The 27,750-nt window shown below is 37.9% G+C and overlaps 3 protein-coding genes across 8 annotated transcripts in view; all 3 read left to right on the forward strand.

The window, feature by feature from the left end:
• Positions 1-17,600, forward strand: part of LOC105273707 (uncharacterized) — a 42,618-nt gene extending 25,018 nt beyond the window's left edge. The window contains exons 2-11 of one of the 6 annotated variants that reach the window (XR_892927.1): positions 3,785-3,836; positions 9,946-10,280; positions 10,605-11,989; positions 12,093-12,240; positions 12,740-12,898; positions 13,502-14,751; positions 15,044-15,427; positions 15,541-15,672; positions 16,112-16,236; positions 16,521-16,612. Coding sequence is in view for 5 of the 6 variants with exons in the window: in XM_011316294.1 (XP_011314596.1) it covers positions 10,032-10,280; positions 10,605-11,989; positions 12,093-12,240; positions 12,740-12,898; positions 13,502-14,751; positions 15,044-15,427; positions 15,541-15,672; positions 16,521-16,779 (3,966 nt within the window). In the remaining variant the exon portion in view is untranslated. Of the gene's footprint in view, positions 1-3,784; positions 3,837-9,945; positions 10,281-10,604; positions 11,990-12,092; positions 12,241-12,739; positions 12,899-13,501; positions 14,752-15,043; positions 15,428-15,540; positions 15,673-16,111 lie in introns of all 6 variants that reach the window. The other 5 variants (XM_011316299.1, XM_011316297.1, XM_011316294.1 and 2 more) reach the window with 5 other exon arrangements.
• Positions 17,601-21,678: 4,078 nt separating this feature from the next.
• LOC105273710 (leucine-rich repeat-containing protein 15-like) overlaps positions 21,679-27,750 on the forward strand; it is a 16,249-nt gene continuing 10,177 nt past the window's right edge. The window contains exon 1 of the mRNA XM_011316307.1: positions 21,679-21,730. The gene's annotated coding sequence lies outside the window, so the exon portion shown is untranslated. The remainder of the gene's footprint in view (positions 21,731-27,750) is intronic.
• LOC105273750 (leucine-rich repeat-containing protein 15) overlaps positions 26,669-27,750 on the forward strand; it is a 5,602-nt gene continuing 4,520 nt past the window's right edge. Inside the window, exon 1 of the mRNA XM_011316357.1 lies at positions 26,669-27,677. Coding sequence (XP_011314659.1) covers positions 26,778-27,677 — 900 coding nt within the window. The 5' untranslated portion in view covers positions 26,669-26,777. The remainder of the gene's footprint in view (positions 27,678-27,750) is intronic.

Raw genomic sequence — 27,750 nt, forward strand, 5'->3', positions numbered from 1 at the left:
CCCCTTCTTTAATCAGTGTGGAATTCACAACAATAATGAAGTTATATCTGAAAATATATGTAGTACCTTGGGACATCTGACGACATGTAACTGTCGAGTTAAGGATAATGTCAATGTCCTTCGCTGTTGAGGCCCTAACCTACGTTAGCTCGATGCACATTAGCACTAATTAGCGCCTTCCTACTCAAGATATACAAGTGGAGAGTATTTTCTCGGTCTCCTTATTTTTCGTGAGCGACTCGCTGTTTATATGCTGTTGGTTTCATCCTTCGTTGGGATTATTTTATCTCATCCCAAGAGACCGTCTCAATTTTTATTTTTCCCCCAGGATTATGTTGCAGCGAGGAATTTTCCATTTATTCGTTTAAACACTCTTGCCTGACCCAAAATAATTAATTAATAAATTGACAGTCTTGATTTTAGAAGAGAGATATATCTCTTATATATTATACGTGATTTAATTAGAATAATTATTACCAGAATTTGTATTGCAATTTTATGTACAAGTCAATAGAAAGCTAGCATATTAAAGAAATTAATGAATTACACAATTTTCTCCAATTAAATCCAAAATTTAATGATTTTTTCATTGAATCATGTTCTGCATCTTTAATTTGGGGGGAATTTTTGTAGGAAAATGAATTTTAATTAATACACGAAGCAAAAAAGTCAGGGGAATAATCAGAAAAGCAGGGAAAATCATAAAAATGATTTTAGTTGAGACTTGGAGGATATGGCATTGCGTTATTGAGTTTATCCCGGATTGAAGCGATGAAAATTTAAAATCCACCCACACAATACAATCCACTTCAGCTCATTGGCATTATTATATACAACCTCGATGTACAAATAAAGTAGAAACAGCGAATGAGTGTAGGTCGATGGGTTTACGCAATGGAATTACGTTATACTATCATATCATCCCGAAATTACGAGGGCGTGACAGGAGATTCAACGCGGAACGATCGTTTGTTCATTCGACCATAACTTCCCCGTTATCCCTGAATTCCTCTCGTTATGAGAAGAATATACGAAAAAGCTAGAGATAATTCAAAATAATTTCTAATGAACCCCCAGGAATTCCCGGAAGAACCAATTAAAATCAATCAATCAATGACAATCGCATTGATTTGCGATCTCCTGTTAAAACCAATCTTCCTGTCATTACTCACATTATTAGTTGCAAAAAAATATACATATATACAACCATAAACAATGGGTAGCTCATCATTTGAATTACCGCTTTAAATAATATTTACAATAATGATGTAAAAAATATCACAATAACAATAAACAATAAATCAAAATTTAGAAAATTAACAGAGTCCAACAATTATACAATTTTAAATGTCATGAGCTAATAATAACGCAAAATGAAAATATCGTGATAGGATAACGGAAGACAAATCGGTAAATGGAAAAATAAAAAAATCGGAATCATGATGACTCTACGATATTTTTACGAATTCGCTCTCAAAGCTTGAATTTATCGGCAAAATTTATTGATCTGGGGTTGACATTAAAATATTTAATTTTTTATATTTTAAAAAATTTAGTTTTTCAACAGAAATTTCCGCTGCGATTTCCATCAAACATCGAACAATTCTCTAATCATCCCAGTACCAATTAGCGATAAAATTGATAATGATAATGATGCAGGTATATTTGCAGTGGTAATTGGAGTCAGTTAATACGGATCTACTGATAGCTCGTGTGGTGGTTGTGTGGGGTTGAGGTACATCATAACAACATTTTATATATATTTTTTTTGATGAATCAGCCCACACGAGGGTAAAACAACTCATACAACCATCCATACATCGGCTAAACTATCGTATATACGTCTAGTAACGTACGTGACAGATTCAACGACGAGATTCCACGTTGAGTTTCCTGGCCGTAAATAATAACCCCTGGTGGAGATTTTCTCAGATGATTCGACCCGCAGCTGAGACCCAGGAGGCACACACCAGCAACTACATACTTATGGATACAAACTCACTGGTACCTTTTACACCCCAACGTTTCTATCAGCATCGCAGATTAGAAAGAATTTTATTCGTTTGGCTCTTTTACCCGAGCCCTCTCTACCGAGCTAATTAATTATAATAGCATCTGTTGAATTTGAATTATACGCCGGGGGAAATAAAATGTTAATGGGAAATCACAGCCACTCGCCAGTCAGCGAAGACAGCGAATATACTTTTCTTCGTGAAAAACAAAAAGGATTGATAATCATTGAATTATTAATTTTATTTAAATAAATCCACGTCAAAATTTATTGAAAATGAAATTTTAGCAATTAATCGATTATTGATGAGTTATCATTAATTCATTATTAGATGAATGATGATGATTGAGAGATTATTCAAGGTCGTGACCGATCATCGATGATCATCCTCTGGAGCAATATGATTATCCTTATAATTTTTTTGAAAAAAAAAGATATCGAGGGATTGCATTCGATCGCAATCGATCGCAATCGATCGTAATCGGAATTCATTGAATGGCTGCTCCACTCTTGCCGGAACTTTCTCTAAATCACCAGGAGATATGTCTCACTGAGGTCTATTCATCAGAATTGTCCCCCTAGGGTAGGCTCATATGATGGGTCGTAATCAACAACTGGATCGTCCATTATGGGCTGAGGGTCGCTGACCATCCGGTCAATATCTCCTTTCCTTGTGTCCTTCCACCGAAACGATAAGAAAGTCTCATCGATTTTACTGTTTTAAAAATCAATCCCCAAAATGAAAATGTAAAAAAATTCAACAATCCGAATAATTAAATAGATTCGTATAGATTCGATTTAGAAAGACTGGAAATATCCGATCCGGAAGGGACAATCGGTATTAACACCCCGAAAGAATAATCGAAGACTTGGAATCTATCGGATTGGAACGAGTTGCATCGAGCAAATGGCGATCTCTCCTTTTCCGATACATTCCCTCGAGAAGAAAATAGATGAATGATAAGGCAAAATGAGAGAGGCATTGGCTAGTCGCTGAACGTAAAGCCCGATTTATTGGTTTGAGCGTATTAATTATACCGGCGACGCATTTACCGCGTAATAACGCCTCGGGGTTATCTGGTACTCGACTAAGATGCTTTATATGCACCTGCACCAATGGATGTAAAATGAGAAATTAAAGAATGATAAAAACAAGATGCACTCCGGACTAACGTGCAAATGAATTACCAAGGGAGATGCGTGCTTAATTTGTTCATTCTATTTACCATTTATTTTTCAACTCCACCCTTTACACGGCACTTCCTCATGCATTCAAATGATATTCAGATAAATTACGTAATATCCAGGGTAATTACCTGAGACGCATATGTCACGCGAGATTTTTATTTATTTATTTTTTTTCACTTCCAGATACGAGAGAGGTGCACATGAATGGAATAGTGATCATAGTTAAGTTAAATAAAGGGGAATTCACCGAGAATTATTAGCCGAGCACTAGTATTTATGGTTGGAAAATGGTGGATAAGACAGTGGGAGGGTGGGTGGTGGATGAGGGAAACCGGAGACGTAGATTTAACGCGACAAAGTGGCGTTAAATGATTAATTAAGGGTATACCAGGGGAATAACTGACCCGAGTGATTTACGTTGTTTAATCACGCACACTTGAGGAATTCATCTTTTTATTTAGTCATTTGCGTTTAAAAGGTACGACTAGACGTATCAATGTACCATCGAGACAAACAACGAGTGATTTATGGGATTGTTGAACCTTTATCTATTATATATATATTTTTTTCTCTTACCTGTTTCAGATGATGAGAAAAATGTCAGTGTCATCGGTTGACGTGAATTATTCGACATTTGGTGAGTGATTGGTTGATCAATCCAATGATAAATTTAAGTCACATGATAAAAAAAAAATAATCGATAAATGTCAATTAGATCGGGAAGTACCATATCAATCTCATTAAGGAATGGGTGAAATTAGAGATAAAAAATATTGAGTGGGTATTGAGGGTTTTCTAGTGGTAAGATATATATTACGGGGACGATGTATTCCATAATGTCTATTGCAAGAGCCAGGGCTACGAGGAGTTTTACCTCCTGGGATACTGAGGCAAGTCGACTTAGAAAGCATTACACACATGCGGCAAAGTATAGGCATCCCAAGAAGAGGATCTCAGCGTCAATTAAGCAAGAGTTGCGAGACAGGCCTTAGGACGTATACTCGCACAATCTCCATTTTATTCTGCTCTCCTGTGTTTCAACCTCTTTCAAAGAACCATTCGTCCTCTCCTCTCTCACCATAAACTCGTTTATATTCAATCATTTCCTTTTCCGAACCCATGTACTCTGGTTATTCCTCATAATTTTACTAATCCAAATAGCCAAAAGTCTCTATTTCTTCTCTATTTTTATATTTTTATTTTTTCCCCTGGGATACATCTATTAGTCATTTTGTCATCTGGATTTTTCTGATGATTCTGGCATTTCCAACTTATTTTCTCATTTATCCCATCATTTAATGATAATAATCAATAATTATTCATAATTATATGTGAATTTTATGAATAAAGCTGTTGAAAATTTTGTAAATTAAGAAAAATTTTCCCAGTTCCGTAAATTTTCATTTGGAAGATAAATTTACGTTGCGATGGGATGAATTTTTTATGAGTGAATTGACCCATCAGTTATACTACCCAAAAATTGGAGAGCAGATGTGGATGGAGTTGGTCGAACCAAGCGCTTACATAACCACTTGTTTAGTGGTTTCACCCAATGGACACGAGACCTTGAGACATTTTTTGAGACATTTTTTGAGACATTGACAACACGCGATCATTCAAACGACTCATCTCAACGATCAAATCTCCAATTGACTATTGAATCCCCTGGAGTATTCTCTGCTGAAGAGAATATTTAATTTCAGATTTAAAAATTTGGTTAAAAAATTGAGACTGACATTGTAATCAGAGGTGTCATTGACACAGGAAATTGAAAGGAGAAATTTGAAGAGCACGTGGATATCTGCATGTCGAAGAAGCCCTCCCATTTGCATGAGCAATAGCCCCTCGTGATCAATACATATAAAATTTACCTGTCAGTGGTAACGGTATCAATACTTTACGATCTCGAGCCCAACAATTTTTTTCCTTCTACCGACTCAATAATTTTCATAAAAGTTATTCTTCACGTTATCATTCACCTTTGCCTTTCATTCTTATATCCTTTCTATTGATAGTATTGGATGATGATGGGGAGAGGGGCAAATTAAAATAGAATTCGTTACGCTCGATGGATATTTCCGGGTTTATTTGTCATAGCGATAGGAGGAAGAGTCTGTAATCTTTAGGTGGAGGTTTTTGCAACAGACCGAGGCCAACCGAGGGCCTTTACACTGCATCGGGTTACCTTCCTGGATTCATTCACTTTCCAGTCACCTCACATTCACGCACACCAATCTACACACTTATACACAATTCCACGCGTGTGCACATGCTATCTCGAGAATTGTATGAAATTTCATTTGTAATTAATCGACTATTTCTCCACGATTTTGATGGAATAAAAGACTCTGGTTTCAACATTTTTATCATTCAATTTGACACGATCGTTTGACCATAATTGTTCATTTATAAAAATATATAATATGTAATAATAATATTATATAAATATATAATAGGGACTAAAACAGAACTGCATCTGTAATTTGGAAAATAAAATTCCTGATTTTTAATATTTGCAATAACTTTCGCTGCCACATGAGCCGGAAAATTATAATTTCATTTGCCCAATTGTTTAGTAATAAATGGAAATAAATTTCATGTAAATTGATGCTAACTGGTAATTTAAAGGATCATTTTTGAATAGTGTTTCAACTTCCGTAGAATTTCGTCATTATCTTTTTTATTCTTTGATAATTGAAAAAAAAAATGATTACCCGCGGGATCTTGCATCACTCTAACGAAATTTTTAATCTAGTGTTTCGAGTCTGTTTGCAAGCATGTCCTGCACGTACAAATTCGGCTTGCAGGAAATAAAAATGCCGTTATCCTGCCCCATTATCACCCATCATCACCTTGCGTCATGTTGCATGCTCATACCCCGTAAAGCCTCTGCAACATTCAAGTACCACTTAGGTATTGCGTACACGCGCGGTCTGAAACATAATAGCTGTGCAATAACCACTTGCACAGTACGAAACCCCTCGACGAAAATATTCACATCGAGGGGAAATGAAAAACTAAATGCCATTGAAAACCGCACGCGTGATTCATTAGTTATCAAAATTCTACAGAAAAAAAAAAACAAAGTCCTGGAAATGAAATAATTATCCATATTTCATAACATTTCCATTTTTTTTTCCTAATTTGCAATTTTATTAGATTATTCATCATAAATGTTTTATTCAAAAAAACAATCAATATTTAATCAACAATAGAAGCTCTAGAGGTTCAGAATTATTGACTTAAATTTTTGATTATGATTGAATTTGAATTATATTTCTTTGAGATTTATACAATTTTCTTTAAAACTGAAAAAAATCACAACTACATTTTCAGAATAATGGATAAAGAACAAGAAATAGACTGACTATAATGATTATAATTTTGACTAGATTCCATGAAGTAATCGAATGAGGATCACACCAATTTGTTCACTAAACGATTAAAAATTTCCATGATAATTATTTGAGTAAGATTTTTTATTTTTACATCTTGTGAAATGATGTAGTAATTAAAACTGGGCTGGATGGTGCGAATGGTCATTCAATCAATCATGAATTTTCCATTGGATCTTCAACGGAGGATTAAAATTAGCATGACGATACGAGGACAGGAGTCGAGATATGAATGTGCAAACCCACGCGGGTCCATCGGTGCGTATTCCTGGGGCGCAATATCCGGACGCGAAGATAGAGTAGGCGTTCGATGGCGCCAGCATTGAACCCAATCGATTTACCCACGTCTGTGCCATTCAATATTTCATGATATCGAGTTGACTCGCGAGTCAGACGATAACCGCGGTGAAAATCAAAATATGTCCCGTCGAACAAGGGAATTCTGATTAGAGTACGTGTGTAATGAAGTGATTCATCAGATACGAGTGCAGATTCCTCGGTTGAATGCCGCGACTTATTTTTTTTATACATATATACTTTTTTTATTTAACCGTATAAGTTCGATGACTCGAAGGGTCAGTGGAAAAATGCCTATCATAAACCGCCTGCCACCTCTCTATCGTCACGCATCACTGGGCACTTTGTCCAGTATACGCCTTCTCCAAGACGACGCCCTCCAACCAGCTAAATCCTGATACAATACCAACGAGTGCAACATTCTGGATATGATCAACTATGACAAGTACCGCACTATCGAAAATTTATTCTATTTTCAGGCAGTCATCATTATTTTCAATTACATGATTTTTAATTCGGCAGCGAAGTTGTGGACTAGAAGTGGATTTTTTTCGAGACCAATTTTTAGCCAATATCTCGAGATTGAAGGAAGATAACGATTTTTTCAAGAATATCTTTTTTGTAGCTCTCATCGTTTTCTATAAAAAATTATCAGATGAAAAATTCGGTGTGTTCCTTCAATTCGGAGATATTGGCGAAAAACTGACCTCGAAAAAAAATTACTAATGCTTCAATTATTTCTGCAAAGCCATTTTAACTCGAGATGAAAAAATAAATAATAGTCAATCAATTGAATTCTCTCTGAATGGATCCCCTAGGACAATTCCACGAACTAAATGAACACGGAAAAAAATAAAAAAAGTAAAGATAAGTAAAAATAAGACAGTGTTATTGAGGTAAAAAAACTGTTGAACAAGAAAGATGCCTTAGTCGTAAAGCACGAGTCAGACGAAATTCTGAGAAATCAAAGCGATTCACGCACACATTTCTACAATCGGGATAACTCAAGCCATTGGTACCAGATCCATTGGTATATCCATGGAGTTAAACCCATGCGGTACCATAGAACTCCAGAAAAATGGCAATCCCTCCTCTCAATAGTTGGCTACGCACCATTGCAGGTACAATGTTGCTGGAAATCTCGTAATCCGAAAGATCGTTAAGCGCGCGAAATCCTGTTGTCGGTACATAGGATAGTCAAGGTGTACATACCCAGTGGTACACAGGTACTTGGCCAATATCTATCCGGTTAATCTTCGACCTCAAACATCTGCCACGTGAAACACTAACAATTACGTGAAAATAAAAATACACGAGAGCAGTCGATTTCAGGTAATCCATTCAATTCAATTTTTCAAATAATAATTATGACGTTGATCCATTTGTAATTGATTTAGCAATTAATTATTTTTTATTATGAGGATTTTGCGTTTTCCACTACTTCATTAGTAGAGAAATAAAATTTTTATTTACTTCAAGTGGAAATTTAAACAAACAAGTTGTTATTTCAACTAGATCTTTCTCTGAATGACACCTCGAACTCCAACCTCGAGCTCGTCATCCTCTGGACGTAATTTTTTCCTCCAGCCAGTGGATCTGAGAGGCCATGTAAACAGTAAATAGTAAATAGTTGTTTGTTGTAGAGTACAGAAACCGGTAAAATAAAACTGGCAATCTCCAACATTGATCCTCGATGGTTGAAGTGCACGACGGCTATTCTTTTAGCCGTGGCTATTTTTTGTTGTTAAATCCATCCTTTGAGATTCTTTTTATCGTTGTTGTTGTTATTTTAATTTTTTTATTTTAAATACTTTTCAACAAATCCACCGTTTAATCGTGGTCACGAGTCCAGGGCTGGTGCTTCGAGGCGGTCTGTGCACTCATCGGTTATAACGGTATTTCTCGTCGATCTTCTCTTTACGAGTCCTACGAGAAATACAACGTAGCGAATGTTGCAGGTTGGGGTATGGGGCAGGTGCTCTCACCGAACCCGTCTTCTTCTCAATGAACGCAAGACCAAGAGAGACGATAAGCCGCGAAAAATTGAGAGAGTGAGATGAAGATAAATGTGAGAAGTTGGGCTCTTTGGGGGAGAGGGTTGGATCGGATATGCTCTCCAGGAGGACAAGAAGGTTAATCCGTGTCTAACTGTAAGATAACCGGCCTATCCGGATCGGTGAGACGTGAGCAACAACAATTTCCCGTGTTTGTGCGTTCCCTGAGGAGCGGCTTGTCTTCTCAATGAATTTTTCATTGTGTCACCATCATCTCTCGTTACCTATCAAAATAACGAAACTCTAAATATTACAGCTGGAAAAATTATTTCTTCAGAATACTCCACTTCTAAATATTTATACATTTTTTATGAGTACAAGGAAAATAATTATTGGATTATCGACAGGAATTTGTAAACAATAAAATTGATTAGGCTTTGACGTTAATTTTTATTGAACGCACTCAGGAGGTATATCTTTCTTCTATGACCTCTGCAACTCTGCTAACTCATAGCAACGAGTTTTCACCCTCTGGATCCATTTTACAACAGGCCCTTGTTCATTCATCTCTTTCTATTTCTGTTTATATAAATTGTTCTCCTTATCCTAATGCTGTTCCAAGAAAAATTATAAAATAATAATATGAGCCAAAACAGGTATGGAATAACTATTAATTTTTGTGCACCCATACCAAGTGCTCTCAATCATAATATTATAAATTCTCGGATTAGGTATCGGAAGGGTTAATTGTCCTTGACCTTTTACTCGCTACAACTGTCGGTCAATATATCAATTATTTTTTAATATTTCAAATGACAAAATAATGGTATAACCGACGACTAAATGACAAATTCAATCTGTTGAAATCATATATCGATTTCAAAAAACAAAATCACTTTTCACCCTGAAAAATGGTGGATCAGCCCGCGAGGGGGAATCGGGGTGAAAACTAGAAATTTTTCCCACATTTTCTCTATTTTCAAATGTTGTGCTTTAGACATGATCGAAAAGCCGTAAATAGAAGAGAAAGATTGGCATTTCCATTGGTTCTTGCTTGCAGATACAAAATGATCGATTACAAGAGGAGTCCTTGAGAGCGAGGACGGCAGGATAAAAGACACCGAGGATAATCGTATTTCCACAAAAATGGGAAACAGCAGCTCCCATCAGCACGGTCCCACGAATTTAACATCCCAGGAGATGGGACGCGGTTGGACACAATCATTTCCTCGTGAATTGACGCGACACCACTCGCAACCCCCTGGTCACAAGGTCCTACCAGAACCACCCAATCAGTGTTTACGTGCTACCAATAATGGTAATATCATTCACAACGGTGGCACCATAAGTGGCCGAAGACCATCGGCTTTGACGTTGCCGCACGATCTTAACAAGGTATAGTATATCGCATGCATCAGAATCCACAATTTATCACCCCTTTTCCCCTTTTTCCCCTTTTCCCCTTTGTCCTCACCCCTCATTGGGAGAATCAATTGTTAACAATTGCGCAGTGAACCAACACCTGAGTGTTTTCATCCGATTATCTATATAATAAAAAATTAAAGGATCCTGGAAAGATCATGGAAAATAAAATTCATCTTTTTCTACCTTTAAATTATTGAATTAATAAATTAAATTAAATGATGATTGTCACGTTGTCAAAAACGATTGTAATGAAATTGTCGTGTAATTAATTGGATAATTATTAATATTGATTAGCAGGAGGCATATCGCAGCCGGAGTAGTTCAAACATGGCATCTCGTTGTCGTGATAACGGTAACAATCATTACTGCAGTGGCCACTATCGTCCCTGCAATGGCAGTTGCCGGGGCAATGAAATGATGGAAATAAAGCGTTTTGGAAGTGAACCAGACCTGCGTTATTCACCAACAGAACCCTGTCGTTCCAACGAAACACGTCACTCTGGCTATTATCCAGAGCGAGAGAGCCGTTACCGGGGTAAAAAGAAATACAAAGCACCAGCACCACCAACCAACGGTGATGGCTCATCACCAGACTCTTACAAGTGGGAAATAATCGGTAGGGAGCGTGAAAATATGAGACAAGAGGATGATCCCAGTGTTCACCCACCACCGAGACGATCGAGACTATTCAAGACCCGGGCTGAAACCAAGAGACAATCGAGTAATTGGCAGTCACATCAGGATAGCAATGACAGCATCCTGGACAGTGAGAGACGATGGTGTGACAGGGAGAGAGGATCGTCCAAGGATAATCGAGGTTGGAGAGATTTTCAGGAGAATGATCGAGCATCGCGTACCAAGGGAGCCAACAAATTTGATGGCAAAAATACACTCCAGAGAAGTCTATCGAGTCCTGAATTTCAGGCTGAATTGATGCAGGTTGCGAGAAAAGTTCGTAATAAATTGAACTATAATAAACGAGTTGGACCTGTTGGTGCTGCTACTGTTACAACTACAACTGATGTTCGCATTTCAAAGTCCATGACATCGATTATTGATTCGACTCGGGATGAATATCAGTCTGATGGTAAGAATAATAGGCTGATGAGTCGAGTCAAGGGGAAGAGTGAGGAGATTGTGAGATATCAGGAGGATAAAAAATCCAATCAAGAACGCATCAGGTGTGAGAATGGAGCCATTAGGAGCAATCAGGTACGTTCTTACGATGAGAGTAGAATCGATAAGACACATTGTGAGGAACGGGAGAAGGTCAGCCACAGGAGGAGAGTACGTGAGGATAAGGTCATAGTTGAATTCAATGGGGTAGGAAAATTATTGAATGAACAGTGTCATGAGAAGAGAAATGAGAGAGCTGCTGTTGCTGATGGAGGCTGTAAAAATGATAAGAAAGGGGAGATGGGGAGAACGAGGTCGGAGAGCCCCGGACAGCGGATCTCCAGAGACAGAATGGATGTCAGGGGTCAAGGCTCTGGGAGAGAGAGTACACCAGAACCACCGAGGACTGAGAACGAGAAGATTGGAGATAGGAGAAGAAGAAATGATATTGCTGGGGAAATTACTGGGGACTGCGAGAAATGGAAATCTGTCACTAAATCGTTGAAGTATCAGGTCAAGTCGGGGGAGATGGGTACCAAGAAGAATTGGAATGTCAACAATGGGTGAGCTATCTCTATTTGTCTCTCACTCCTCATAAACTCACGTTTATTCAAAGATAATTGACAACTCTATTGACAGAAATATTGATGGCAAATCTGTATTTAGTTTATCGACAAAAGACAAACAGCCTGCGAAGAAATTCTACTTTGATACTGAGGATGATAAAGTGCAGACAAGCACAGAGAAGCATAACCGGATTCAAAAGCGACTCCATGAAAAGGAATACACCAAGACTCGTAATGAGGTTGATGAGGTAGGCTTTTGTGATAAACACATCCTGCCCGTACTTTTTACGTATTTCGTTTTTAATTGAGATTCTCATTTCTCTTCTCTATTTATGCCAGCGCAGAGAACAAGTTGGAGGTAATTTCCTAGACTATAAACATACCGAGACCTCACGACGATACTATTTTCTATTGCACAAAACGTCCTGACATTTCTATCATTTTTTTAGCACTCTTGACAAAAGTGTGTCAATCACACCTTCACTTAAAGAAGTCATCAAAATAGGAATGTGATAATATAATATAATATAGTATAAATCAATAACTTTTTTTTTCATTTTCACTGATACATGATGTAAAATTGGTTACACCAATTATTTTCCCCGCATCTCAACATATCCCATTCCATTCTCGTGTTGATAAATTTTTGTCCAAGCGATTTATTTGTTACAAGCAAGACTTGTTCTCTACCTCTGCTGTATCTCACGTGAGACACACGTGATACTCAAGTGACATGAATGTTTCTAGATAAAAATTCAAAACGAAGATATAGCCCTTAAATTACGTCCGACCTTGCCGAAGAAGCAACTGGAGATTCCAAGATTCTCGCCATCGGCAGCCTGGAGATTGTTGTCCGCCTTGGAGACCCCAGGACCGACCATGAGCACAGCAAGTGAAGAAATGCCAGTGAGTATTGATTTACAATTATCCATAATAATATAAGTTGTCGAGACGAAAAACCGGTGGATGGAAGAGAGAATGACTCCTCCTCTGGATCACTTGTAAATCATACTCATGACCTTGTGAGACACGTGGAGCTCGTACCAGGTACTGAGTATCAGGTATACATTGGTGAACCGTTTGAATTCCCTCGATTCACATTGCCACAACGGAATAACTGCACAATCCTGATGCTCTTCCAATATCTTCGGAACCGATGCGATATGGCGTTAGCTTTGAAACTCACCACTTTTAGTGGCCATCAAACCATCAAATGGGATAGAGAGAACCGTTCGACGAGGGGCTTGTTATTCATCTGCATTCCGTTCCAATGACCAACTGTCATTACCGGGGGATCTCAATGAATTCATGATTTATACCGCGCGAAAAACCGCTCCACAGATTCTCTCCTATTTTTATTGAATAGCATCTATCTATTTTATTATTATTTATTTTTTCGATTTGATCGATTTGGTCGTTGGAGTACTCTCAGAATAAATGATATTTTATATAAAATTCATCGACTTTATGAAATTTCTCTCGAGCGCAATATTTTTTCCTGTATTCCAGGTAATGTACGAGGAGCGTATCGAAAGATTATCCAGACCCCCTCCCCCCTTGATAGCCCTGGGTCCAAGAAGTTCACACGATAAATCAGGAGATTCAGGCATATCTGGAGATGCTGGAGGCCTGAATGAGGAATCTCCCAACATCAGCACCAACAGGCTCAAGTGCCAGACAACGAGACCAACCTGGACACCTCAACAAGATTTGGGAGAGGAATCGAGCAGTGATGCAGGTGTTGATTCACCCACTCCAATGCCACCATCGATTAAATTTCCATCGAGACCCCACGTTTTCTCTCTGTCTCTCCCTCGAGACGACAATCGCCAAACCGTTTACGCAATCGACAAAGGCAAGGAGAACAGCTCATTTAATTCCCTGCAGAAGATAAAGAAATCGGTATCTGGTGCTTTTGGCTCAAGAGTGAGTGCTGGGGAATTTGAGCGGAAGCGAAACGAAATTATCGATGACAACTGGCTTTTGTCGACGAGTAGTGCACCCACGTCATTGCAGCATAATCAGGTGAATAACAGAGAGACTGGGGGCAACTCACCACAATGGGACACTAATTTCGATGACGAGCCATCAGAGGAGGATAAACCTGATTTTCCTGTTGTAATGAAGCCACCGTCATTCTCGTATTTGGCGTCGGGAGGGCACGTTATGTATCTGCCCTCGTCAACTCAGAGCTTGAACTCAAGAAATTCGATGGTTGATGCCACCAAAAATGTCACCGCATCGAAAAATTCAAAACCACCAAAGTCTAAGAGACACTCAACACCCTCAAACAGTTCCAATGATGCTTTAATTAATGGTAGAATATCGGACAATTTCAAGGAGACTGGAAATCTTCAGCGTGAAAGGTCCTTCATTAATCTGGGCTCGAAGGATCGTACTGTATCCATGAATTTCTCAAAATCCTGTGAGAATATCTCCGAGATGAAGCAGCGGAGTTGTTCACCCTCCAACGTCCCCGAGAATCTTCAAGATAAGAGGAATGATCTTAGTAATTTGAAACTAGCGATAAAGCCAAATCCAAAGGGTAAGCGGTTTACCTTCCAGTCGACGGTGAGGCAGATCGAACGCCGGAGATTGGCGGAAAAATTGTCACGTGAGGCTGAGGCCAAAGAGCGCCAGAGGAAGAGTGAGCTTGAGGCTATGAGGAAGGTGGAGGAGGAGTTTCAGAGGAAGCGAGCTAAAGAGAAGGCTAATATCAGACAGCAGTTGAGATTGTACAGTATGGACGAGAATTCAAGGTATGGAACCAGTGATTTGATAATACATTCTCTTCATTTTACTCTCTTTAAATTCCATTCTAATAAATTGCACAGCAAAGTAATTTAAATAAAATTGATGTAAAGTACTGATATATTTTTCAGCAATAGAATTTGTTTGCAAATCGCTGGACAATTATTTCTAGCTTCGGAAAATTTTAGATTTTAATATTGAAATGAATTCGTTTCTTGATTGAATTTAGTTTGAATAGTCTGATTTGGATTTTATAATGTGTAATTAAAATGAAATTGAAATTTCCATTGGAAACAATAGTTTGCCTCCGGTATGGGACTCTCATGTGTCTCGTGCGGATCCGGACGGCGCGCCGTCCTCATCAGCATCGTCACCAACTTCCGCACCACCAGGTAAACACGCCAGCAATAGAAAGGCAAGTGTTAGCAGTGACGAGTACTACAGGAAAAAGGAATATCGCATTCAACAGCAATCGCAAACGCCGAGAGAATACAAAGATTATCGTCCCAAATACTACGACTGGGCAGGCAGTAACGAATCGTCATCTCATCTTGAAATTAAACAGACCACAGTTCATCCTAAGATTGTCTGCGATATTCCAAAGAGTTCTCATGTATTCGTTGAGACGAATAATCATACGGGAAAGCCCAATTCTAGTTCCACACCACGTTCAGATAATTACAGGTAATTAACTCATGGTAAATCGGTTAACTATCAAAATAACACAATTCAAATTATTAACACATTTGGTAATTTTCTCTAAGAAAATTTTATTTTATTATTTGGTCATGTAACAGGAAAGATTTTGCTCACGGTGCTGTAGCTGCGAGATCGTCATTGGCCAGCAGTGACAGTGAATTATCTCAGCCAAATACTCGTCCTCACTCCAGACAGAATGGAAACAAGAACAGCAAGCCCGTTCGTACTAGGTAAATAATACGTTCCAGTTACTGCTAATGAGTATACAAATCTCGCTTGACACTCTCTAGTCTATCATGCAGTTCTTGAAGTGGGTCAGTTTGCCAAGAATTCAGCACGACTCCCCTAATAAATTCCACTCTCCACTTACAAATTACAGATGATTAATGCAATTACAAAAGTTGAAAATCAGACAGAAATTTAATCTTATCTTGCTAGTTTTTATTCTGCAATGATATACACGAATTCTCAAGAGCAATACTGCATGTCGCATGTTTCATTCAAGTTTTTTCCAATTTATTTTTTTTATTTCGAGAAAAGATAGTGGAGAAAAGTGGAGAAAATGTTGTGATTGATTAGGAATATTCATTTTGAGGGCCATATTAAAATTTAGAATGATTCTACGATTATTTAACAATTAATCGAACTACTATTTTTTATTTGACGCAGGTTTTAAGACTGGCGTAGAGTAAGTAATGCTAACACCTCTAGTCATCTAACAACGCTTCATTAACTACAAAAAAAAATCGAAATCAGGGCTTCCTAACAGCAAATGTCATGAGTACCTGAACTAGGTACGACCTAATGCTTAGCTATTGCCATTTTGAGGGGCTGAAAGTAACTCTACCCTTAGAGTAACTGAAAAAACTGGAAAATTGTTAAAAAATTCTAGAAATCATGTTTTTCAATTTAACTTGATTGACCACTCCGATACAGAATTACATAATTATGTAAAAATATTGATTTGTAAAACAAAAACAATCTGAAAAAATATTGTTCTAAGCGGAGAGTGGAGTTACTTTAAAGTCTTCCCCTAATAATAATCAGAGGGTCTCATTAAAATGGGTTAATAAATCAGGGATGTGATGGAGTCATCGCCAAAGGTTACGAATGATCAGGAAAGGAGATCGACGACATTAGCGCGGTCGACAAGTCCAGCGAGGAGCTCAGAGGTCGCAAGTTCAGAGGAAGAGGCACCGGTTGAAGCCATCAAACAAGAACGCAATTCCATCACACCGGCAACTGGATTTATTCTCAATACCGTACAGCCGTTTGTCAGGGAGAAGAGCTATCGACCCATTTCATTTAATCCTCAACCACCACCAGTCCCCAGTTAAAATTCAATAAGTAATTCCACATTTACTACTATTTTTCATCGTCTCCTTCACTCGTTAATTGTTCTCATCAATGAAAAGTCATTAATGAAATTGCCTTTTTCCGATGGCAATTGTTAGCTCAAAAAGAATGCAATTGTCAACTGAAAGAATGACCTCATAATTAATAATTAACTCAGGAAGATGAATATCATGCAAATCTTAAAAACTGTACAAGAAAATTTATAGAAATTTAATGAAAATTTGTTGCGAAAAATTTTCAGAGTTTCATATTATTCTATTGGAATTTTCTACTGTTTTCAGGATTCATTCGAGTTATTAAGATGAAAAATCACCAATACGTTTTAATGGAAAATTATAAATTGTACATTTCAATAATTTATCATCATAATTCTAACTAATAACCAAATGTGTTCCTTAAAAATTCATTCCCCATCATTTGTACTACCGTAGTATTTATGTTTGCAATATAAAATTTAAGTTTTAACAAACACTGAATCAAAGATTTTTAGTCCGAATGTGTAATTCGTTAACCAATTTTTCTTCTGTAAATGTAACTTCTCTAATCAATTAATAGTTTTTCAACATAGGAACAAGGTTTAGGGAAATAAATGTATTGTAATTATGTACAGAGAACCTCGTAATTTGCTCACTTTAATTTAATCAAATAAATCATTAATGTGTTATGTAAATCATTCGATTTGTGATTATTTCATACCCGCATCGACATTCATCAAATTAAATACTCAACAGCCATGAAAGTTTACGTAATATTTACTATACTGGAATTCCTTGAAGGATTTATTCCCTCAAATTCATGAAATCATTTACCATTAATAAACTTTACCAGAAAATCCTCATTGCGAAAGAATTTGCTTTGTTGAGGATGAATAATTGACTTTAGTAGTAATCAATTTCAATTCCAATCTCTTCCCCTTCGATTCCGACGTGGAACAAAGGAAGAAATCGTAAAACACAAAAGTGATGTCTAAAAACTGAAGACAATAAAGAATGAATAATAATTGAAAAATCGTGTTAACGATGTCTACAGAAGATGGAGATTTCAGTAAAACAATGGATGAATCAGAAGATGCAATATCGTGAGTATTCATTCGTAAGATTAATTTCCATTAATAAAAATCTATGAATTCGTTACCGATTCATCTTCTGAAACCAGCGAAAGACCTTTTGAGTGTATCCTGGACGATTCCTCCAGTGATGAGGACACAGTATCAAGTTCTCAAGTACGTCCTGAGGTCCTTCAAGACAAATCGCCTCCTCAGGCACCTTCTGAAATCCTTCAAGAGGAATCACCCTCTCAGGTACCTCTTGAGTCCCCACAGGATATATCAGAATCTCACGTACCTCTTGACGTACCCGAAGACAAATCGACATCAGGATTGACTTCCCGTGGACCAGGAAGGAAGGATCTCTCTGACGAGGATGTTGATGAAGTAATCCGACGTTCCCTCAATATTTATTTCCAAAATAACTACTGAATATCAATTCTCACTTTTACTTGGAAGCCATTTTAAAACTTTTTCGTAATCAGATAATTCTCTCGATAACATGGGTGAACGGTCGAGTCGGTGCGGCCTACTACAACATTGTGACGTCAGAGTTATTCGTAATGGAAGATATAATTGAAGATGAATTCAATTACTGCATTACACGCAGTTTGTATAAGCAGTGTGAGCCTCGTTATGTGATTACATCATCAGGGAGTCCAGACGCCTTCATAAATATTCTGAAGAAGCTGATCATTAAGGACACAGCTGACACTTCGTTTTCGAGTAGTTCTTGTGTGGACCAAGCCTCACAGGTCGTCCTAAAAATCCTCCCAAAGAACGCCAACACCTTTGACGATTGCATCAACCGAGTGAATCTCCTCAAACTACGTTCAGAACCCAAAGAAATGAGCAACACCGAGCGAATAATATTCCTCCAGTCAGTTCTTAATTACACTTCAAGAGTAATGATTCACGCTCTGGGGATGCTCCTGAAGTACATTGACACCAATTGGGGGAAAATAGCTCTAGATCCCAAAGGAGATGCCAATTACCTCTACATCAATTACATCAGACTTCAAGAGCTCGTGATGATCGAGGAGGAGACCTTCAAGGAGCTCAACATCATGCAGTCGAAGTATCACCCCAGTCTCTTCAAATTTGGTATGTCGATAAAGCACGAGAGGATGAGTCTCTTCACGTTGTTGAATCGCTGTCAATCGAGGATTGGTGTTAAGTACCTCTGGAGACTGATGCAGCAACCAACAAGAAATATTCGAGTACTTCAGGAACGTTTTCGTGTAACTGAGTTCTTCCTCAATCCCGACCACACCAATATCTTCGAGAGCCTCAGGAAAGGTTTGAAGAACATCGTGAGATTGACTCCTGCTTTGCTCAATCGTTATTCCACACCCCTGGCTAAACCCTACGATTGGAAAAAATTGAGTCGGAGTTTTTCGAGTGTTATTCACATCGGGGAGTTGTGCGATATCTACAGAGACTCAGCTGATGTCTTCAGAAAAGTTGCTGACTCCATTACCAGGCACATGCATCAGTCTCGTTATTTCATTGATCTGATCGTTGATCATGAGATGAGCAAGAAGCTGGAAAAATTTACGGTTCGAGCTGGGGTAGATAATGAGCTCGATGAGCTCAATGCTGTGAAGAGATCCCTTCCTGATATGTTGGCTAAGTACGTCGAGAAGGATCTGCAATTATTGCCTAATTCTGTCAAGTCTGCTAAACTCATTTATCTTCCTGATATTCTGTTTCTCCTGGGAATCACCGAATGGGTGGGAGATTCCCCCGCCGGGGTCGAGATCGAAGGGATGGAGTTTAAGTGCTGCATCGGAGGCATACGACATTACAAGAGTGCAACTACTAGAGGTTCATTCAAATTTATCTTCTATATTTTACACTTGATGTAAGAATACACTAAATTAGTAGTCCGTTCAATATTTCAGAACTCGATGAGTCTGTAGGGGACATTCAGGGCAAGATACACCATCGTCAGAGTATTATTCTAATGAAATTGATTAGTTTTATTGACGAAGACATTGGCTCCCTCCTCAAGTCAATTGAATGTTGTGCAGAATTGGATGCGTACGTACACAATTATGATTTTTTTTTCTTATTTTAATGCTGCAATTCCATTAATTCTAATTTTCATCGGAAAATCGTAAGAAACTGTCAATTTCCAATAAATTCCATTTGTCCCTCCAGACTGATGTCTCTCTCGACAGTAGCTCGTGGCCACAATTACACTCAACCAAAAATGGTGAAGTGTCACGTAATTGACATCAAGGATGGAAGACACCCCTTGCAAGAGTTGTCAAGCCAATACGTTCCAAATGACACGCAATCGGGTGAAGATCACAGCCTCATCAAGATCTTTTCTGGTCCAAATGCCTGCGGCAAGACAGCCTACATGAAGCAAACAGCACTGATCGTGTACATGGCACATATCGGTTGCTATGTGCCAGCAAGCTCTGCTAGGATCGGAGTAATCACCAATTTTCTGATGCAGGTTCCCTCGATAAAGAGCAACAGCTACAACGCCAGCTCCTTCCTCGTTGATTTACGCCAGGTCAACAGCATTCTGTACTCGTCAACTCCAAATTCTCTGATCCTCATGGATGAATTTGGTAGAGGAACTGCTGAGCGCGATGGCCTGTCTCTTCTCGCTGGTATAATCTACAACTTCATCAAACGCAAGAACTACTGTCCCCATGTCTTCGTTGCTACCCACATCCACAGAATCCACACTGTCCTTCCACCAGATCCAATATTTGAAATGCAGATGTTCGATTACATGCTCAATGAGGAGAATAATGCGCTGGTCTTTCTCTACAAGGTGATACCAGGCTGTGTCAAAAAGAGTTTCGCCCATCAGGTTGCGAGGAGTATGAAGTTGCAAAATGATGTTCTAGCTGAAGCTGTTGCAATATTCGAGATCATGACGATGGGCCAAATACCAGGGGTTAACCCTGAGGACGATGGGAGAGTCATGATGAGACGAATCGCTAATTTGTCTAATGGTCAAGATCAGCCGGGGAAAATCAAGGATTTTATCAGGACTGCCATGGCTAGGAAGACGTAAAACACTATTGCATTTATTGCAGATTATTCAGAACTTAATGGAGTTAATAATCATTTTGTTGTTTTTTTTAAGTAACATTAATTGCTAAAAATAATAAATCTCTTTAATTTATTGATGAAGGGGAAGGGAATAAGATTGTCGACAAGTCTTAATGTCTTATCCCCCGAATTTTATTCAATAAACTTGACTTATTTACCGGCAACCCCATGATGTCGCCACCGTCCGGCAAAGGGTTTCCGATTTATCCCCTGTCGCCGCAAGATGTCGACGTCACAAATTAAACACAAAAATTGCCAGTTGGCGCTCGTAGTCCTTCCGTTGTCAATAACGGACACTGGCTATAGTAGGCCCGGCTCAAAAGTAAAACATTTCCTCAACTCCTCACGCTCAAATTTTCCCTGTGTATACCCCAGTAATTGGTGTGAAATAATTCACCCTTGTGATCAACCAGGGCCACAACAACCCCTGCTACTACCAAATAATCCCCTAATTAATCGACAAATTGGCAACATTACACGAAATAACTGATAAACGGGCGTGCCTTTGATTCGTACATTTCCGCAGTGAATACAGGGGGGGCAAAATTTTTGAATGCAAACGCATTCGTAACTGTCAGTTTGTGGCTGTCCTAGAGTGGTGAGTCGCGCCGGTTCACCTCGGCCATACTGTGACAACATCCAAAAAAATCTAACCCATTCAATAATTGGATAATTCAGTGAAGAAAAACCCTGGAATCCCTTTATGGTGTTCCGTGTTTTCAACGACTGCAAAATTTATTAAATGACCATGGACCACAGCATGTGCAACATCGAGACTGGCATCAGCATAAACATCAAGAGAACGGACGGTGAGTCAACCCGCCAAACATTTTTTTTCATTTTCTCTCTCATTTCATAACAAGGGAATGATTTTTACTCCCATTTGCTCACCTCCCTCTCCCAGTACCCTAACCCCTCTTCAGGATTCATTTCGTTGGGTCTTGTTGTTACCCTGGAAAAAGCCCCTGTGGGTCTGATTACTTAAAGCCAGTGGTAACTGGTATTATATTTTCTCATTAATTTGGATTTGCGCCTGGATATTCCCATATTTGGATAATTTCCCCTACCTACTTTACGTTTCAGTATACACTTGAATTCCAAGCCAACATACACCTCATGGCCACCAGTGAAACCTCCAGTACTGGTCGATTCTCTCTCGAATGGACTCGACACTTACATCGTTTTCGGTCGATTTCACTGGTGATCCTTTGTATTTTAGTCTGGCTATTGATACCTGTTTGGAGATCAGTTTTCAGCACTTGTTCTAGCTATTTCAACGTTCCTTTTGTGGTGCTTGTCCTGGGTATTAACGGATCATTCCGAATTTCTCGATCGGTAAAAGACGAACTCCCTTTCACCATCTATTCTGAGGGGAGAAGGCTCTTGAAAAATACCTGGGGCATTGTTTTAGCAGTTAAATATTGAGTAATTTCACTAGCCTGCTACTGATTTCTTACTTGATTCGTGGAGTAATCAAATAACTCCAAATGCTTTTTTCTTGTTATTGTTATGCTAGCATTGGGACATTGGGCAATTTTATTCTTTTGCTTTACAAAACCGATTGGACATAACTGAAATGCACCTGAATTAATAAATTATTATTATCAGGCGTATTGAATTACTGATGAACTTCGACAAATGATTCAACGAATTATTTCATTGATTTCATATTCATAGTGTTTTGCAATTTGAACATTTCCATTTTTCCTACAATACCTTTCAAAAATATCACAAAAGTTATAATTACGTTGACCCCCGTCCGTCGCTCATTCAATTTTAGTAATGAATTCTGCATTTCATGCAGCTGTTATTAGACCTTAAACAGATAGTGGTTTTACTGGAAAATTTCTTCCCAGGATAATTGAGATTCGATGGGGATCCTCAATTATCGTATGAATTATAGTAACAATTATATCAATTATTCAGTTTGAAGAATGTCATTGAAGTCTTGCGTTGAGTTTTCCAGATTTAACGAAGTCGAGTTAATTTTGGCGACTAACCTTCAGACATTCGTAATATCTTTAAACGTTACAAATACATTCAACACTAACTGCATTGCCCTGATGTAAACGAACCCACGTTTATACAATGTAGAGCAGGGGATTCTCAACGTAACACGTTGAAGCCGTTATTTCTCTAAACCATTTCTCTCTGTGATCTAAAAGTTGTAAGAATAGCTTCAACACTGTTCCCACTGACTATTGAGACCAGTCTGCAGCATCATTATAATTATTACTAACAACAAAACATAATGATCAACTTTTCAATCACTCCCCTCGTCATTTTTCCCACAACTTCACTGAGAAAAAAATTGTATTATGAACCGAACATGAGATTTACTGGTGCCAAACAAATTTCTGAGGGACAGGAATTTTTATGAGAACTTCATAGTACTTGGGTGTCTTAACGATATTTGCTTGGCAGAAATCAGTATTTTTTTTTCTCAGTGTAGGCGGTATTTTCATGGTATATTTTCAGTCTTGCACTAGGGTAAGTTGTTTCCAATTCACTTTACTCTAGTGATTGATCGCCTGCAGCTCGATGAAACAATACTGTCGACCTACACGACGAGAGCAACTCAATTCAGACTTTCTTTCATCCTATCTAATGAATATTGCAGAGAATAAAATCGTTGCTTGCATGATCAATACGTGACTTAAATTCTTAAATGTTTTCATTGCATAACGAAGAAACCCGGAAAAACTGAGAATATCGTGATAGGAGGTGTTAGGATTCTCAATTCGAAAAGAGATAAGATATTTATGATTCTTATAATTATGAACTCATAATTAATACCTCTGGCTCTCTGGTGAATTAAAAAATTATATCAAACTCTATCCAATTCGGAATCGTTCTTTCTCAATTGAATTATCGGTTCTGTTCTTCAAAGAAATAATATTCCAAGATGAAGTTCTTATCGTGCTTTAGATATTTTTCAATATTTCCTCATTTATATATCATTTAAATTAATTTACAGACAAGTTCTGTTATATATTTATAAGGAAGACGTGTTTCAAAAAATTCTGTCGGAAATTTCAGAAGTTAAAATTATAAAAAAAGGTCTTCGACTTGATCAAGAAGGAATTTCCACTTGAATCGGATAGCTTACGTTAGAATAATGGAACGATCGATTATGGACGTGGGGTGAGACTACGCGGTTTATCCAAATTACACTTTATTGTCATGAAATAAATAGAAGACAACAATCATGGTTGCAATGCATATTTCATAAAGTCTGTTGTGCGCTATCAAATATCGTGTGCCACACAATCGCTAGTCGTAATATAACGGAAATTTCCACGCTCCAACGAAAACTCGTGCACGCTTGATCATCGATCCGTGAGCACCGTGGATTATCAGTTGTTCTCGATGAATTTTATCACAATCCACTAACAGAAAAAAAACATATTTTTGAAAAAAACATTCCACTTGGTACTGAAAAATATTCTCTCTGTTAAAAATCGTGAAATCTCAACTTTGTTCTCACAATTAATTAATGGATTAATTGTCATTATGAGTTGTATCTAAATTTATACAGTTTACGTCATGTTGATAAATTGATTGTACATCACTTTTAAATGGAGAAAGTATTGTCATTTGTAGTGATTGAGGAAGGATCTTGAAGAATAGCCAGATAATTGACAGAAAATATTATCAAGGTCGCTCTCTTCGATATTGTACAGTCAGACCTTTGGCTTTTATTTATGCCTCCAGTGAGATGAGTCACCTTTCCCAAAAAAGGAGAGGGTTTCCTACCTAATGATCATTTATCGACTACACTCTTGAGTTTTTGAATGGAAATTCGATTTTTCATTCTATCGGAGAACATACCGCAGTAATTGATATTCCTGAATTGGAGATGTTTGAGAAAACTTATCATAAAAATTCAATTCCGGTAGAATTCAGTGAAGCTGACATTGAAATCATTGACAATGTTAATTCAAACGAATTTATAAATCGAATGTGTAAACACGGAGAGCTGCGTTTATTCAGGCGTCAGAATAATCGCGTACTCCACCTTCAGGACTTCTCCCATTTCCTCTGAAAGTTGTGGGGAAAGTCGCGAAATTACTTTGGATCGCCGTTGTAATTTCCGGGTAGTTAATCTTCTTGATTTCATATCACAAATTAAACAAATCGAATGATAAACATGAATTTTCTTCCCAGTAGAAACTTCTGCTGAGATTCAGACGCAGTGACCCACGTAATGAGTGACATTTCACCCTGACTGATATTGATTACACATCAATTAGCATTAATAAAAACCCTCGTTGACTAATTTATTCTCTTCTAGATAATAATTATCTCCAATCGATGCATTGTACTATTTTAGATCAATTGCTATTAATCGAGTCTAAAAATGTCCAGAATAGAAGGTCATCCCCACGTCAATTATTTAAAAAACTTTTCATCCAAGGAACAATATGCATAACAAAAGATGCATGTAGGCGGTGTTGGATTATTCAATTGCATTTATCCAATGACTTCAATGATACTTTGTGAATAGATTAGTAATTTATGATAAACAATTCAAAATAGCGCATTGCCGTGTCCTAAACCGGTGATTATTTATTAAAAAAAACTATTTTCATTGGTTGCATGAATCACTGTTAGATGTTGATTCAGTCAAATTTATGTCAGAGTATTTTTTGCAGATACCATTGAGAGCTGAAAAAAAGTTGTTACAAAAATTTCACTGTTGCTTTTTGTTTTGGAGATATTCCTGAAAATATCGCTAAGTATATCTACCTTTGCTCACCACTTCACTATTGGTTTCAAGGCTCCTGAAAATTTGAGCTCAAGTCCTCATTGGAGACATGATGAGACTTCAATGCTTTACCAATAGCCTCTTTACATGTTTATGGGACATTTCCCCTTTGAGATGCCTATCTATTTCCGGGCATCGGCTATTTTAATCTGAGATGTATCTAGATCGAGTTGTACGGACTAGATCGTTAGAGATCAACAGAGAATAGGACCAAGTCAGAAGGATCCGTTGAATTTGCCATCAAAAATTATTATTAACTATACGTGAATTTTCCAATAAGCTCCAGTCTGTTGGTGTTGGTGCATGATCCATTCATCGCTGAGTTCCTCATTCTCTGGATGATCTAGTTGAATTTATTAGGAGATGGAGTGCTCAGAGCTGAGCTGAAGGAAATCTACAGACATCTCATGAGGATAGTCCTTGTCCGAAATTCAGTCGTCATGAACGGCTCTCGTGTGGGCGAGCCAACCTTATAAGGATGCTTCGATGCTTGAGAACTCTTACGCTTATCCACGTTTAAACTCATCGCTCTGTCTCAATATTATTATCTCACTCCATCATGGTCATCGTTTGTTAAATGAGAGCAAGACGTAATGCCATGTCCAAATTACGCAAAACTAGAATTTCAGGCTCTTTCCCTAATCTTCAACTCTCTTTTTCAAGAATTCTTATCTGCGTACATCTCATTCATCTTATCAAAATTGACTGGTCAGTTTCATCATCACTGTTGTAGGGTAGGTACCACCTGATTGATGAACTGATGAATAATTAAGAGAATTACATTGAAACTCGGAACATTGAGCAAATTCTAGTCTTTATTTTTTACATACGCTGCGTTTTTTTATGCGATAAGATAACTCATATTCTTCACGATAGACATGTGGAAGCTATTTTGGATGTCATGTGAATTTTATGACACGAGGAGAAGTATTGACGATAATAAAAACTATTCCTATATTATTTCCCTATTCGTATCAGGTTTGTTGAATTGTTTATATAGCTGTGTATATTCCGCCAGTTCTTCGACGACAGTATTTAGGTCTTGAGTCTGATCAGAACTTTACATTTGATGTAGAAAAAAATCCGAGATGGAGACCTCTGCAACTTTTGTCGTTCTTATTTGTGCCTTGATGTCTTCTCTGATTGAGGCAAATTCCAACTACGATGGCACATTTGAGTACTGTAACAAAACTGGCCCGACCTCCGAAACCTGCAAGCCCTGGAATTCGTCAGCCATCGTGGAGATTGAAACGCAGGATGTATATCAGAAGGGAATTCCAAATTTGAAACTGTATTTCAAGGAGGATAGTTCCCAGGAATTCAGGAAGTTGAATTTAACAGAAGGGGCATACAGCCGCTTCAACATTTCAACGTCTCTCGTATTTGATGGTGTCAACATTGACGGAGCATCGGGCCCTTTTATCAATCAGGATAAAATCACGGCCATATGCCTCAAGAACAACAGTCTTCAAGAATTTCCTCGAGATTTCTTCAGAGGTATTTCGAATCTGACATACGTTGAGGTATCCGGCCAAAATTTTTCGACATTATCCAAACATCTGTTGTCTGAGATTTCGAATGATATAGTGGCTCTGCGCTTGATGAAAAATTCTGTGACGAATATTGAATCCGAAGCTTTTTCAAACTTCCCTAAACTGAAATATCTGCTATTGTCGAATAATAGGTTGACGGAGCTACAACCTAATATGTTCAGTGGTCTCGACAGTTTGGAGGTTCTTGAATTGGATGGAAATAAAATAACCACCGTACAACCTGGAACTTTTGGAAGCCTATTGCAACTGCGTTGGATGAGTTTGAAAGACAATCTATTTGAATCTCTACCCGATGACATTTTCACAGGTCTTAGTTTACAATTACTGGAATTTTCCGGAAATTGGACCGAGGATAGCTGTCAGTCTCTTTTCGAGAATCTCGATCATCTGGTCTTTGGAATTTGCGGAGATGTAATCATTAGTAAAGAAACAAGTGCAATGGGATTGTAAATGTTGAGGCTTGTTAAAGAAATGGTAAATTCAAACTAGATATGATCATGATAGCGCT

This window comes from Fopius arisanus, unplaced genomic scaffold (assembly GCF_000806365.1).
Source record: "Fopius arisanus strain USDA-PBARC FA_bdor unplaced genomic scaffold, ASM80636v1 scaffold00006, whole genome shotgun sequence".
NCBI lineage: Eukaryota > Metazoa > Arthropoda > Insecta > Hymenoptera > Braconidae > Fopius > Fopius arisanus.